This window comes from Mustelus asterias, chromosome 7 (assembly GCF_964213995.1).
Source record: "Mustelus asterias chromosome 7, sMusAst1.hap1.1, whole genome shotgun sequence".
NCBI classification, from domain to species: domain Eukaryota; kingdom Metazoa; phylum Chordata; class Chondrichthyes; order Carcharhiniformes; family Triakidae; genus Mustelus; species Mustelus asterias.
In genome coordinates, this window is record NC_135807.1 from 85,698,989 (window position 1) to 85,714,958 (window position 15,970).

The 15,970-nt window shown below is 44.8% G+C and overlaps 1 protein-coding gene and 1 long non-coding RNA gene across 3 annotated transcripts in view; one reads left to right on the forward strand and one right to left on the reverse strand.

The window, feature by feature from the left end:
• znf704 (zinc finger protein 704) overlaps positions 1-5,914 on the reverse strand; it is a 204,543-nt gene extending 198,629 nt beyond the window's left edge. The window contains exon 1 of one of the 2 annotated variants that reach the window (XM_078216422.1): positions 5,789-5,914. In XM_078216422.1, coding sequence (XP_078072548.1) covers positions 5,789-5,812 — 24 coding nt within the window. In that variant the 5' untranslated portion in view covers positions 5,813-5,914. Of the gene's footprint in view, positions 1-5,002; positions 5,433-5,788 lie in introns of those variants that run through there. The other variant, XM_078216421.1, reaches the window with a different exon arrangement.
• LOC144495833 (uncharacterized) overlaps positions 1-15,970 on the forward strand; it is a 77,071-nt gene that overhangs the window by 31,409 nt on the left and 29,692 nt on the right. The window lies entirely within an intron of this gene.

The window sequence follows — 15,970 nt, forward strand, 5'->3', positions numbered from 1 at the left end:
TTGGGAGGGAAACTCGAGGTGGTGGCGCTTTCAGGCTGTTAGTACCTTTGTTCTTCTAGATGACAGCGGTCAGTGGTTTAGGAGGTGCTGTCAAAGAAGCCTTTGAGAGTTGCTACATCGTACCTTGTGGATGGTATACACAACGCCATGGGGCAGTGAGTGATTTAAGCTGGAAGGTGGACTGCTTTGTCTTGGCTGGTATCAAGGTTCATGTGTTGTTGAAGCCGCACTCCTCTGCGCAAGTGAAAAATATTCCATCACATTTCTGAATCTCAGATTGTGGGTAGGCTTTTGGGAGTCAGAAGGTGAGTTACCTGCTACAGAATATTCATCCTCTTACCCGCTCCTGTAAGCACACTTGGCTGACCCAGTTAAGTTTCTGGTTAAAGGTGGCCCTGAGGATGCTGATGGTGGTAGATTTGACAAAGGCAATGCACTGAATATGAAGAGGGATGGTTAGGTTCTGTCCTGTTGGAGATGGTCATTGTGTGGTAAAACATCATTTACCACCATCAGCTCAAGCCTGAATGTTGTCCAGATGTTTTTGCATGCTGGCATGGACTGTTTCAGTACCCGAGGAGTTGTGGATGGTGCTGAACACAATGCAATCATCAACAAGCATCCCCACTTCTGATATTGATGAAGCAGTTGAAGGTGATTCATCCTAGGACATCACTCTGAGGAACACTTGCAGCAATGTTTTAGGATTGAGATGATTGGCCAACAACCACATCCATCTTTCTTTGAGCTGTGACTCCAGTGCCACACCCACTGCCTTCTCAGATAGTCATACTCACCTCGCCTTTAAAATTGAGCTCTTTTATCCACATTTTAACCAAGGGCTCTTTTGTCCATATTTCAACTGAGGTTGTAATGAGCCCTACAACCAAGCGGACCTGGTGGATCACAAACTGAACAAGTTACACGTGAGTAAGTGCCACTTGATAGCATCGTCAAGGGCATCGTCCATTACTTTACTGATGATTAAAAACAAACTGATGAGGCAATAATTGACTGAATTGGATCTGCCTTTTTTTTTATTGGGCAGAACATAACTGGGCAATGTCGTAATTTGTCATGTAGATGCCAGTGTTGTAGTTGTACTGAAGAGTTTGGAGAGAGGTACAGCTAGTTCTGGAGCACAAGTTTTCAATACTATTGCCAAAATGATATTGGGGTCCATGGTCTTTGTTGTATCAATTGATCTCAGCCATTTCATATTATAAATATGGAATAAATTGAAGTAGTTGATGACTGGTGTAATAACTTTAATTATAGTGTTTTAAAAGTTACCTGATGGAGCCAATGATTTATTAAAACTACAAACAGACTTTCCATTTCAGCTCTAGGGTCCAACCTGGGACAAGTCTTGACACATCCCAGTGAATTCCCAATTCCACTCCCGATTGGCTAATGGGTCACATGACTCCTCCCTCAAAGAATGTTCCTTAAAGGGGCTAGCTACTACAGTTGGATTCTATAATATTGGGGGTCTTCAAGCAGAGGCCAAGGTGGATCATCCACCCAGACCCTCTGTCTAAAGATGGCTGCAAACTATTTGGCCTTGTCTTTTGCGCTGATGTGCTGGATACCCTGGGTACCCCCACCCTCTTTAATTTGGGTTAGAGATGGAGATGGATTACAATTCTGCTGCTAGTTTTGAGTTGTTAAATCTGTTACAAACCTATCCCATTTAGCACAGTATGATGGAGCGTGTCCCTCAGCATGAATACAGGATTTCAACAGCAGTGGTTACGCCTACCAAAACAGATGTATCTGCAAGAGGAAGATGGGTGAGGAAGATGTCAAGTGGATTTTCCCTTATGCTGGTTATTTTGCCACCTACCACAGGTCAAAGCCATGTCCTTCGACTCAGTCAGCTTGGTCAGCATTGGTGCTGTTGAACTACTTTTGATGATGGACATTAAAGTCTCCCATTTTGTGGCCTTGCTAATCTCAAGCTAGAAAGCTACAATTGTAAATACATCAAGCTGTTAGTTCAAACAGCTTCCTCATTTTGGCACAAGTGCCCAGCCATGTGTGGGTGTCAATATACCAGTGGGGTGAACGTTGATTTTAAAGTTTATTGTCACAAGTAGGTTTACATCAACACTGCAATGAATTACTGTGTAAAGCCCCTAGTTTAGCATGGCCAATGCACCCAATCGGCATATCTTTCAGATAGTGAGAGGAAACCAGAGCACCCACGCAGTCACTGGGAGAACATGCAGACTCCGCACAGGCAGTGACCCAAGCTGGGAATCAAATCAGTGTCCCCTGGTGCTGTGAGGCAGTAATGCTAACCACTGTGCCACCAACAGAGGCGGATGACCTCAGTTAGTCCTTAACATAGAATCCCTACAATGCAGAAGGGAGCCATTTGGCCTAAAAAGTCTGCACTGACCACAATCCCACCCAGGCCCCATCCATTTGTCCATTGTCGGGCAATACAGCAGGATATAGATAGGCTGGAAAATTGGGCGGAGAGGTGGCAGATGGAGTTTAATCCGGATAAATGCGAAGTGATGCATTTTGGAAGAAATAATGTAGGGAGGAGTTATACAATAAATGGCAGAGTCATCAGGAGTATAGAAACACAGAGGGACCGAGGTGTGCAAGTCCACAAATCCTTGAAGGTGGCAACACAGGTGGAGAAGGTGGTGAAGAAGGCATATGGTATGCTTGCCTTTATAGGACGGGGTATAGAGTATAAAAGCTGGAGTCTGATGATGCAGCTGTATAGAACGCTGGTTAGGCCACATTTGGAGTACTGCGTCCAGTTCTGGTCGCCGCACTACCAGAAGGACGTGGAGGCGTTAGAGTGCAGAGAAGGTTTACCAGGATGTTGCCTGGTATGGAGGGTCTTAGCTATGAGGAGAGATTGGGTAGACTGGGGTTGTTCTCCTTGGAAAGACGGAGAATGAGGGGAGATCTAATAGAGGTGTACAAGATTATGAAGGGTATAGATAGGGTGAACAGTGGGAAGCTTTTTCCCAGGTCGGAGGTGACGATCACGAGGGGTCACGGGCTCAAGCTGAGAGGGACGAAGTATAACTCGGATATCAGAGGACGTTTTTTTACACAGAGGGTGGTGGGGGCCTGGAATGCGCTGCCAAGTAGGGTGGTGGAGGCAGGCACGCTGACATCGTTTAAGACTTACCTGGATAGTCACATGAGCAGCCTGGGAATGGAGGGATACAAACGATTGGTCTAGTTGGACCAAGGAGTGGCACAGGCTTGGAGGGCCGAAGGGCCTGTTTCCTGTGCTGTACTGTTCTTTGTTCTTTTATTTACCCTAGCTAGTCCCCCTGACACTAAGGGTCAATTTAGCATTGCCAATCCACCTAATCCACATATTTTTGGACTGTGGGAAGAAACCGGAGCACCTGGAGGAAACCCACGCAGACACATGGACACTGTGCAAACTCCACACAGTCAGTGACCCAAGCCGGGAATCGAACCCAGGTCCCTGGCGCTGTGAGGTAGCAGTGCTAACCACTGTGGCACCGTGCCGTTTATCTTTAACATTAGTTCTATTCAAGAATTAAGATTCTGGCCACAGAAAGCTAAAACCAAACAATATTCTTAAATACAGTTAATAAATTATCAATATTATTGTCAAACATCAACAGGAAACAGTAAAGATACATTAACTACATTTCACAAAAGCACCCTGCATTCCCAGTAACCCCAAGGAAATTTTTCATAAGATATATCTAGCTTTATGCCAAATGCATCCTTTTATGCTAACACGATTGGAAATACTATCAACCACTGCATGATACTGAACTAAACTAACGCTCTATGCAATTACAGTTCCTTGTATGTTATCTTTTATATTTTCCTGTGGAAATATTTCACTTCCATGAATAAACAAACACATTCCTTGACTGCAATAGCAAATTATAGCAGTACAACTCCAAGGAGTACAAACCAACAACAGAGAGGAGTCCAGGGCTATGCCTCTGGCATGTGCCCATACAGGCCGAAAGACCAGGAATGCTGGTCGTTGCACATTCAATTCATTTGGTTCATGAAGATCCTTCTCTCCTCATTCTTCTGGGGTTAGGAACATAGTGGAAGAAGCATCAGCTTAAAAACACAGCCACACCTGAGGGTGCTTGTCTCTTATTCAATCAAGGTCTGATTGAATGCAGCATTTAATTCCAGCCTCAGCAAACAAGGACTCCACACACTGCGCCTGTTCTACAATAAGCCCAGGTTGCCCTCTTTTTAGGTAATAAGCCCAGGTTGCTAAATGGGTGGACATTGCATTGCTGATCACTGAATTTTGGCGCGAATTCTCTGGGATTTCCGATGGGTATTTATTTATGTTCCTGTTTTCTGATGTGTGTGGAGTTGGGGCTGCTGCACTCTCTCGGAAAGCTCTTGGTGGGTGCCCTGCTGCCTCTCCACAGATTGAAAAAAGCCCCAACTATCGGGGCAAAAATATGACAAACCTGGCCCCAATGAAAACCCTGAGCTTTCCACTTTCGCCTCTATCGAGAAGCCGGCTACTCTCACGAAAACGCACTTCGACTGGGGCCAAAAAGAGAGAGAAACAAAACCCCTTCATAAAATCTCAACTAGTATTTCATAAAAAGGCGGCTGGAAAATACTTCAGAGCCGGTGTCACCGGTTCAGGACACACAAGAGGTGGGGGGGTGGGGGAGAGATTAAACCCCCCAGAGCTGGGTCGGGCTATCACTAAATAACATTTGGAGATCTTGTTGTGATGGGGTTTGCGCTGTGTAACCTTTTGCCAAGGCGAATGAATGATCCGCCCTCTGGAGGGGGAAGGGGCTTGTTGGAGCCTCCCTGTGTCCCGGGAGCAGTGAGTTTGGGGCGGGGGTCGCTGCATCTCGGCGGGTAGCTGTGTGGACCCTGTCACTCACTCTGTGTGTGTGTGTGTGTGGGGAGGGGATGCACAGGGTCTGCGAGCAGGGGACCACACAAGCCCTTTTCCCCATTGACAAATCCAGCTTCACAAACACACACACACCTTCTCTCTGCATTTCAGCTGCACTTTGTTGCCGGGGTTGTGGAAGCCGGGTCCCGCCACCACCACAATCTCCTCCTCCGGGTATTCCCTCAGGGTCCCGTCCTCCAGCATCACCGTGTACAAGTTGCACCGCCCCCCGGACTCCTGGCTCTGGCACTTGAGCGCCTGGATCACCCCGGGGATGAGCTGCCCATTGCCGGCCGGACTCGGAGCGCAAACCCGGCTGCCCAAAATCGACCTCTTTGCAGAACGGCGAGCTTGCATCGCGCCAGCTTTATCGCCCGCCGCCGCCACCTTGTTGTTTTTTTTGTTGTTGTTTGCCTTCTATCTATTTTAAGCAATCGGATGCAATGGCAAAGTGATTGCAATTATATTTTAAACCCCCCCCTTCCAAAAAAAAACAAATCCAGCCGCAAACCGCCCGGCGTTCACAGCAGAGTTGTTTGTTTTCGTAGCCTTCGCAAAGCTGACATTGCAACTTGCAAAATTAGGAGTGGACTTCTGCAAAATCAGCGGAATGACAGTACATTCCCTTTAAAACTAGAGACCCTTAATTAAAACTGACTAGAGTCAGGACCAGTGAAGAGTGAGATTATTCCAGAATATTTGTAATATCAAGAGCCAGTCATAATTTGAATGGAATGTTTTTTTTAAAAAGTTGAACAATCATTTGCTTCTTCAATTCAAACACTTCTTCCCGTAATTTTTAAATAGACTATTTCTTTCTCCTGTCTCTATAACCATTTCATGATTACTTGAGCACCCAACAGGTAAACTAAAACTCACAACTGTGCACAAAGACTGATTCATTTGCAAAGTATGAAATGTGATGGATCCATGAATGGGTTGTTATTTTATTCGCCTCAGTCGTTCTCACGAATAAATAGCCTTGTCTCCTCATTCTGAGTCTGGTCACCCGATCCGAACTCCGGCTTTGAGCGTCTCCACGCTTTCCCTGAGCTTCCCTATCTGTACCGGCGGAATGAATGCTCTCCGCCCCCTCTGTGTAAACATGTGCAGCTCCAGGTGGTGCCCCGAACCCATTGGCTGCAACAGGGCACTCCTCCAGCACTAACTCAATGCTTGGAGCTGTCAAAGCCACATTTGGATCTCCTCCACCACATACAGCCATGCAGCAGATACTGTACAGTACTGCCCACATCTCAGCCTTGGGAGTGGTGCAAGGCGGTCTCAAAACCTTGGAAGGGAGGGGGTGGTGGGGGAGTGGGGTCTGAGAGGACAAACATCAGCCGGAGTTCCTGAACTTGACCACTAGCCAGTGACAACTTGTGATAAACGTGTGTGTGTGTGTGTGTGTGTGTCTTTCTGCCATACACTGCTTGGGCCTTGAAGCTCCAATATTGGGATACGCTGCCAACATTCATTGTTCTTGTTCCAACAAGACAGATAACTCTCAGTGCGGTGCCAGAAAGGTGTTGCTACATGTAGGACCATGATCCAGCACGGAACAAAACCGGGACAAGAAAAGAAAGGATACTGTCCAAGAAGTTGTTGAATTTCATATTTTTTTTGGTGGCAAACCGGAACACTCTTTTGTAGCGATGCAGAAAACTTTCTGATGGCTTTGTGAATAGAGGCACCACAACTGTATAGTGCTGAGCTAGTTTGTGCTGCTTTGACCATTCAGGTGAGAATAAAGGTTTTTAAAATTGACCCAGTGGAAATGTATATGTAGAATGTGAGGTGAAGATCGGGTTTGATTGTGATACCACCCACAATATAAAAGCAAATTACTTAGGATGCTGGAATCTGAAACAAAAAAAACAGAAAATGCTGGTAAATCTCAGCAGGTCTGACAGCATCTGTGGAGAGAGGAGAGAGCCAACGTTTCGAGTCAGGTTGACCCCTCGTCAGAGCTCATTCTTCCCTCAGTGATTCTTAGATGATGAGTGGCAATTTAAACAAGTTAAGAAGTCTCACAACACCAGGTTAAAGTCCAACAGGTTTATTTGGTAGCAAATACCATAAGCTTTCGGAGCACTGCTCCTTCGTCAGATGGAGTGGAAATGTGCTCTCAAACAGTGCAAACAGACAAAATCAAGTTGCAGAATACTGATTAGAATGTGAATCCTTCAGCCAGCCAGGTCTTAAAAGGTACAGACAATGTGGGTGGAGGGAACATTAAACACAGGTTAAAGAGATGTGTATTGTCTCCAGACAGAACAGCTAGTGAGATTCTACAAGCCCAGGAGGCAAGCTGTGGAGGTTACTGATAATGTGACATAAATCCAACATCCCGGTTTAGGCTGTCCTCATGTGTGCGGAACTTGTCTATCAGTTTCTGCTCAGCGACTCTGCGCTGTCGTGTGTCGTGAAGGTCGCCTTGGAGAACGCTTACCTGAAGATCCAAGGCTGAATGCCCGTGACTGCTGAAGTGCTCCCCCACAGGAAGAGAACAGTCTTGCCTGGTGATTGTCGAGCGGTGTTCATTCATCCGTTGTCATAGTGTCTGCATGGTTTCCCCAATGTACCATGCCTCGGGACATCCTTTCCTGCAGCGTATCAGGTAGACAATGTTGGCCGAGTTTCAAGAGTATGTACCGTGTACCTGGTGGATGGTGTTCTCACATGAGATGATGGCATCCGTGTCGATGATCCGGCACATCTTGCAGAGGTTGCCATGGCAGGATTGTGTGGTGTCGTGGTCACTGTTCTCCTGAAGGCTGGGTAGTTTGCTGCGGACAATGGTCTGTTTGAGGTTGCGTGGTTGTTTGAAGGCAAGAAGTGGGGGTGTGGGGATGGCCTTGGCGAGATGTTCATCTTCATCAATGACATGTTGAAGGCTCCGGAGGAGATGCCGTAGCTTCTCCGCTCCGGGGAAGTACTGGACGACGAAGGGTACTCTGTCCACCGTGTCCCGTGTTTGTCTTCTGAGGAGGTTTAAACAAGTGCCAGGGACCTGAGTTCTGGACTCGCACCCCATGAATAAACACTTTCAAGATGGAGAAACAGGAGGTGTATTTAATCCAAAAATTTGAAGAAGGGCTGCATAATACTCAGCAGCAGTGTATATGAGGCATCATTTGGTTAGTAGTGGTTGAAGAGAATGCACTGAATGTGTTGTAACCCTGCTGGCTATGAGTAAAAGCAACAGATGTTTGCTTTACTCAGTTTTACTTATTTGTTTTATAATTGGTTTTGGTGGGTAATTGAAAGTATATTGCTGTAACTATTTATCCTTATATGTAGCTTTATAATTTAATTATAATTAAAGGGGCTGATATGAAAGATATTGAAAGAAAGCAACAAATGTTTGAACATTTAGTGTCAATCATATAACTCAGGCATAATTTATTTGTGTTACTGATACCACAGAAAACTCAGATAAAGTTAATATTGGGTGTTGCTATGGTTAAGCTGCTAGTTCCTTATATCACACAATGCTATTGGCAAGGTTGTATATTTATCAAGGCCTGAATTCATTGCACTGGGGCCCTGATGATCTTTGAAGTTCAGGTTGATTCTAAGGGCAGGATCAATTAAGTCATTGCACCAAATGATATTCACCACTGCACTGCCACTTCTAGTGGGTCTGCCCTGATGGTGGGACAGAACATAATCTCATATGGCGAAGAGTCATCCAGATTTGAAACATTTGGAAGTGGGCCCTATATTTGTACATTAAGGGCCTGATGCCTGTTTCAGATGTGAGTAAAGGGGATATATAGGATGTCCTTTCCCAATATAGCACTTCCTGCCCTCCATATGAGGCCTTAGTAGCATCAAAATAACAACAGTTGCACGGACCAACTTCTATGCCACTCTATCAACATTAGGCAGCAATTTTGGATTCAATCAGTGTCAGCTATTTCACCTACAGTTTCAGGTGAAGATCATTTTTCTCAGTCGTCAGACTGCCATATTTGTATGTATGGAGGTCATTATAAAGAATGGGAAAGAAATGTGTTATATATTTTTAATTTTTATTAATTTTTTAATCAAAAACTTAAATGTTGCTGCACTACATTTCCTTTACTTCCTCCTTGTCATCTTTGTCCATGTAATCCTCCAATTCTTTTTGGTATTTTTCAATGTTATCTAAATTATCTGCTTTCTGAAATTTCTCTTTAAATCTAGCCTTGTATTTTTACCACAGGACTTCAGGCAAGATTGACCTGTGCAAGCCCTCTTCCAATGCAATTGTGCACAGGCCACATCAAAAAATTGCAAAGTTATAATCAGGGGAAAAGTTCAATTTTCTTCAGGCAATTCTCCAGCCACCACTTTCTCTCTCTGCACTGGTGCCCGAGGCCTCACGCAGCAATGCTAAAATTATGTAAGGTGTTGACAAATTGGATTCAATTGTGTTTACGTTTCCCACATATCAAAAGCTCGATTGAACAAATTAATCGCACAAATGAAAGGGAAGAAAATCGGAAATGCAGCAGGATTGTTTTCTTATAAATAGTTGTAAGTATATGAAACAGATTATCGCCATGGATGGTGGACCAAGAGACTTTAATGCTTTTCAGGAAGGAGGGAGACTGGTTCTTGTTAAGAAATGGAATTTAGAGCAAGAAGAAATGTACTAAGGGAACATCGTGGATAGGTATGTTGGATAAACTAAGCGTCTTCTGCCTGAAACTGCCACTTACTCACTCTCTGGCCCCAAACCATCCAAATGGAGACCAGGAAGGCTAATTTCCAAAATGTAAATGACCCCAAAGCAAGAAATAAGGCCAGAGTCAGTAATCATTTTCTGAATTAGGTGGAAGAAATCTACCAGAGTTCTGTCACATTATGGGTGGGGTGGGGGCAGAACAGAAAGTTCCGGTCATGTTTTTCAAATTTTAAAGATAAATAATTATATTTTATGACATTTAAGGATTTTCTTTAATGTTTGAAACACTTCAATCGAGTTCAGAAATATCACCCCAATTTTTAACATGGGATGGTGGGCAGGGCTAGGTGGGAGGACCTGGCCTTTTTAATGCCCAGGAAATAGTGATTAATATATGGAACTTGATACCATAAGGAAGAGTTGAGGTGAGCAGCAGAGATACATTTAAGAGGAGACCTGATAAGCATGGGGAGAAAGCGATAGGAGGATATGCTGATAGGTTTAGATACAGAAGAACAGAAGGAGACTCATGTGAAGTTCTAACATGGGTATAGAAGAGATGGGCTGTTTCTGTGCTGTACAATCAATGTAATGGTATGCAACTTACAAGGGTCTTTTCTGGCCATAATCCTGCCTGCTTCCAAGTTTCAATGATTGGCCCAGCACCAAGCGCGCACAAGGGCAGCACGGTGGCACAGTGGTTAGCACTGCACAGCGCCAGAGACCCGGGTTCGATTCCCGGCTTGGGTCATTCTCTGTGTGGAGTTTGCACATTCTCCCTGTGCGTGGGTTTCCTCCGGGTGCTCCAGTTTCCTCCCACATTCTGAGAGACGTGCTGGTTAGGTGCACTGATCTGAACAAGTGCTGGACTGTGACGACTAAGGGAATTTCACAGTAACTTCATTGCAGTATTAATGTAAGCCTTATTTGTGACTAATAAATAAACTTTAACTTTAAGCACCACTAGTGCCACCAAAAGCGCATCAGATTCCAAATGATGTAATGCATGAGACCACTTACTGTAGCGCAATGGTGCTTTAAACCAATCGTTAAAATGGTGGTTGGCAAGAAAGTTTTAAGACTGCATGATGAAGTGTCCGACCACTATTTTAGTCACTCATCTGCCATTGCCTCTAAGCAGGCAGAGTTAAAATAGAGCCTATTTTTGAAGGTTCCAATACCTCAGTAGTTAGAGACTTTTATGCAAGTAATATCATTCTGAATTTCTGGTTCAGTAATTAAAAAAACTTTCTTGGGGTCGGTTGACTAACGTCATGTGACTGCAGTTGAAAAGTTTCAGGAGAGATTCCTTCTTCTTCAGCAATCACTCGCTAATGAATATGATTGTCCACCTAAGAAACTCCATGTCACTAGTAACGGGTTCTCTGGGGCCTTGTGTGAATGATAAGCCTGATCCTAGAGCCACATCTCCGACTGCACACTTGGCAGGTATTTCTGGAAAGTGGGATTGGTCCTTGGACTCAAGATCACTGGTATCCCTTTCTCAGGCTCCCTTTCTGGACCTCCTCTTGCCATCGGGTGTTCTCGAAGAACTGTGTCCCTTCAAACAGGAGGTTCTTCCAAGTAGACCTCTTCTGAACAAGGGTCTCCCAGACATTGACATCTATGTTGCATTTCTTGAGGTAACCTTCAGGGTGTCTTTGAGGCGCTTCCTTTGTCCTCCTCTTGTTCGGTAGCTTCCTTGAGCTGGGTGAAGAAGATTTGCTTTGGCAGTTGGAACTCTGGCATCCTAAGCACATGGTCGTCACAGCAAGTAGGTTTTGAATTATCTTTCAAGGGTGCTGATCTTAATATGGCTGTCCTTCCAGCTGATGTGGAGTATCAGCATTGATAGTACCTTTCCAGGGCCTTGAGGTGTCGTCTGTACATAGTCCAAGTTTCTGAGCTGTATTGGAGAGTTGGGAGGATAACTGCCTTGTGCATGAGGATCTTGGTATCAGCACAGATGTCTTGGTCATCCTTAGGCATCAGAAGGGAGCACTCACGGATTGGATGTGATGCTGGATCTCCGCATCAATGACAGTCTTTAATAGCTCCCGAGGGTGGCAAAATGTTTCATGCTTGGGAGTGTTTCTCCATTGATCTTGATGGAAGGAGAGATCGGATCTTGCCCTGGGGAGGATTGATAAAGGACTTAAGTCTTCTTGAGATCGAGTCTGAGACCAATTCTTCGGTATGTTTGGAGATTCTCTTTTGAGTGGAGATGGCATCATCCACAGACTGAAATTCCATGAGCAATATCAATGTCGTTTTCTTCTTGGATTTCAATTGGTTGAGGTTGAAAAGTTTTCTGTCCATCCAATAGACAATGTCCACTCCACATGGGAAGCTTGTTCTCGACAAGGTAAAGAATGGTGGCCATGAAGATGGAGAAAAGGGTGGGAATGGTGATACATCCCTGCTTGACTCCGGTCTTGACCGCAAAGGTTTCTGTCACATTTCTGTCAGTGAGGACTGTTGCTGACATCTTGTGGAGGAGTCGGAGGATGTTGATGAATTTTTCTGGACAGCTGGTCTTTGACAGTGTTTTCCATAGCACTTCCTGATTGACTGAGTCGAAACCCTTGGTCAGATTGATGAAGATCATGTAGAGTGCTTAATGCTGCTCCTGGCATTTCTCAAAGTTGTTGAGCAGAGAAAATCATGTTCATTGTTCCACGCTGTGGTCAGAACCCACACTGGCTTTTTGGAAGGATTTCTTTAGAGACTGGGAAAAAGTGGTTAGTGAGGACTCAGGTGATAATCTATCCAGCGATGGAGAATAAGGAGATTCCTCAGTAGTTCCCACAGTCCGATTTGTCTGCTTTCTTGAAGATGGCGGTGAAGACTGAATCCTTGAGATCCGCAGTGATTTCTTTTCTGTCTCTGATTTTCAGGAATAGCTGATGGAGATGGCAGTTAATCTCTTCTCCTCCAAGTTTGAAAATCTCCCCTGGAATCCCATCCACTCCTGTGGCTTTTCCATTCTTCATGCGTTTAATGGCGGCTTTAACTTCATCCACGGTTGGTCGGAGTCCAAGATCATCTTTGATGGGGAGTTGGGAGATTTCCTCAAACACATCCTCATCAATGATTGTATCATGGTTTAGTAGCTCCTTGAAGTGTTCTCTCCATCGAAGGCTGATGTTTTCTCTGTCTTTCAAAAGGGTTCCTTCCCTATTCTGCATTGGTTTGAGGCCTAGGATGTTGGGTCTATTTATTGCCTTGATGGCACTGAAGAAGCCCCAGATGTCGTGCTTGTCGGGGAGGAGCTGCAGCTCCTTAGCTTTCTCAGTCCACCATTAGGTCTTGGTTTCCCTGATTCTTCTTTGTACTTCCACCTTTGCTGTTTGATGAGTTCTCCTGTTTGCCTTGCTGGTGATGTAGTTTTGCCAGGTGCCTCTTCTTGTCGATGAGTTCTTGGATGATGTGATTGTTTTCATCAAAACGCTCCGAGTGTTTCCTGGTCTTGTAGCCAATGGTTCTTCACAGCCTTGAGATGATGGCTGTCTTCAGCTTTTTCCAGTTTTCCTCCACTCCATTAGAATGAATGCTTTGAAGATTTGGTGAAGACGTTGTTGGAGGTTTGCTAGTATGGCTCTTGAAGCCGCTCATTGATTGTGTTTCTGAGCTGTTATTTCATATTCCGCTGCTTCTGGTGGAATTCGAGGGACATAGAAGAGTGGATGAGCCAGTGATCTGTCCAGCAGCTGTCTGCTTGGTCATCGCTTTGGTGATTAGGGCATCCTTTTGGTCTCAGGATCAGACAATGGTGTAGTCAGTGTCAGTACTTTGATGTGGATGTCTTGAACTTGTCTTTTTGGTGGAACAGTGTGTTAGTAATGACAAGCTGGTGTTACACACATTTGGTGAGCAGGAGAACCCCGTTGGAGCTGCAATTCCCAACTCCCTCCTTTCTGATGGCTCCTTTCCAGAGTTGGAGTCCTTTTCATCCCTGGCATTGAAGTCTCCAAGGAGGATGAGCTTATCTTCCTTAGGAATGTTGGAGAGTATGGTGTCCAGGGTGGAGTAGAAGCCTTCTTTGGACTCATCATTGGCATCAAGGGTTGGGGCGTAGGCACTCGTGACCGTTGCCTGCTGCTTCTTGGCAAGTTTTAGTTGGAGTCTCATTAATGCCGATGAGGACTTCCATGAGTTGGTTGACAAGTTTGTTCTTGATGTCAAATCCAATTTCATGCATCCTGGGCTGATCCTCAGTTTTCCACTCCAGAAGAAGATGTAACCACTAACATCTTCCCTCAGCCATCTGCTCTTTGACGTCGCTGCCCTGCAAGAGACATAATGTTGAAGTGCCTGAGTTCAGGGGCAACAAAGGCAGGTCTCCATTCTGGTCGAGTGTTTTGCTCGTTATCTATGAGGATTTGTACATTCCAGGTTCCAAAATTGAGTTAAACTTTGATTCTGACCACAAGTAGATGAGCCTGCTGGATGATATTTTCCAGCCAGATTAAAGATAGAATAGACTACTTTTAGGATACCTTTTCTAGCCCTATCCCCGTGCAGGGTGAGCAGAGTGGATCCTGAAGAGGGCTGTTCATTCAGGAGAAAGCTGCCGAAACGCTTTCCTGTTCCTATTCCCAAGAGCGAAACGACTGAATCAAACTCCATCGCCTACATGCTTGTCCAAAGCTAGGGACTTCCAGATCTCACAGTCCTGTCCTGTCACCTCTCAGCGATCGCCGCAGGGTTTTTTGTGGGAGGAGTGCGTTAATTTCCTCTAGGTAGACACATGTGGTGGGATATCTTCTAATGTGGGAATGCCATTGCATATCAGCAGACTCGTGCTCCTTGTCAGAAAGTAGGTCCAGTTCCAGTGTCAAGGGAACTTCGCCAACAGGGGATTCTCTCCTGCTCCACCTCCATCACTGTCACATCCATTGAGTATCTTCCACTTGATCGGCCATTGATTGCCACCTGCCATGGTGGTGAGACTGGAACGTTCCACTGTACTCAAGAGCGATGCCATTGCGAGTCGTAAACACCTGGCAGGGTCACCTATGTTGTGAAAATGCCGGCGTTGGACTGGGGTAAACACAGTAAGGAGTCTAACAACACCAGGTTAAAGTCCAACAGGTTTATTTGGTAGCAAACGCCACTAGCTTTCGGAGCGCTGCTCCTTCATCAGATGGAGTGCGGAGCAGCGCTCCGAAAGCTAGTGGCGTTTGCTACCAAATAAACCTGTTGGACTTTAACCTGGTGTTGTTAGACTCCTTACAGGGTCACCTATGACATTAATGCCTAAGCAAAATCCAAAAAAAGGAGAGATTTAACAGGTAACTGAGCTAGCGATGTGAAGTCAAAATTACCCCGACTGGCTTCTTGGATCTAGTATTGTATTGGTACCATTTTTTGTTCTGTAAGACCCCATTATAATGTAATATATTTTGTGAGAAATCTATTCTCATCCAGATGGACTCTTTTTAGATTATTCACTGAGAAATCTTTAATGAATAATTCACTGCTACTACGATTAACAATCTTTTCGGGAGGTTATTATTTTTTTGCTGCAGCAAAGACCTTAGAGGGAGGCTATAGCAAAAACAGCATATCTTATTAATCAATTTGCTTTACAGCTAGTACATTTGTACATTTTAGTAGTGAAACCTAAAAGACTTGTAAATTGGCCCCTGCTCCATCTGTCTTATCTAGCTGTATATTTATCGCTTCCAAGTAATTTGTACATTAAGTAAATAAATGCTTGAAAATCTACCTCAGTGTAACAAATTGGAACCTAAAACACTGATACTGGTTTTGGCTTGCTCACACATTAACACAGATAAAGGCTAATGTTTAACATCCATTGGAAATAATACCATAATATCAGTGGGAACAACAGTAGCTACTGCTCTAGAGTATCATAACAGAAGCAGAAATCAGTTTCTATTTGAATTGTTGAGCTGAGTTAGTTTTTGGCAGTTAAATGGACTCAGATAGCGAGGCAGGCAGACAGAGTCACACAACAGGAGAGTAGAGATCCGGAGAAAGATTCTCAGAGATTCAAAAAAGGAGAGACATAGGGCTGAACTTTCTTCCTAGGATTGGGACCGGATGTCATTTCGACACCTGATGTCTGATGCAGTTTTTTAAGGAAAATTTCAATGACTGTTTAGGGTATGTGCTCGCTATCCAATTATCGGTGGTGGAGTTGCAGAGTAGGCAAAAGTGCCACTATTGTGGTTGCTGGCTAGGGAACTGGAAGGCAGAGGAGAACAAAAGTTAAGGTGCCTGATCTAAGGCTAAGTCCCTAGATTCAGAGATGTCTCCTTGAGGTCCTACTGGCATCAAGGCATGCCATTCTATTCCCAGAGAGCAGCAGGAGATGGTCAACCAGGCAGATTAAGGAGACATGGCTGGAGGTGATAGAG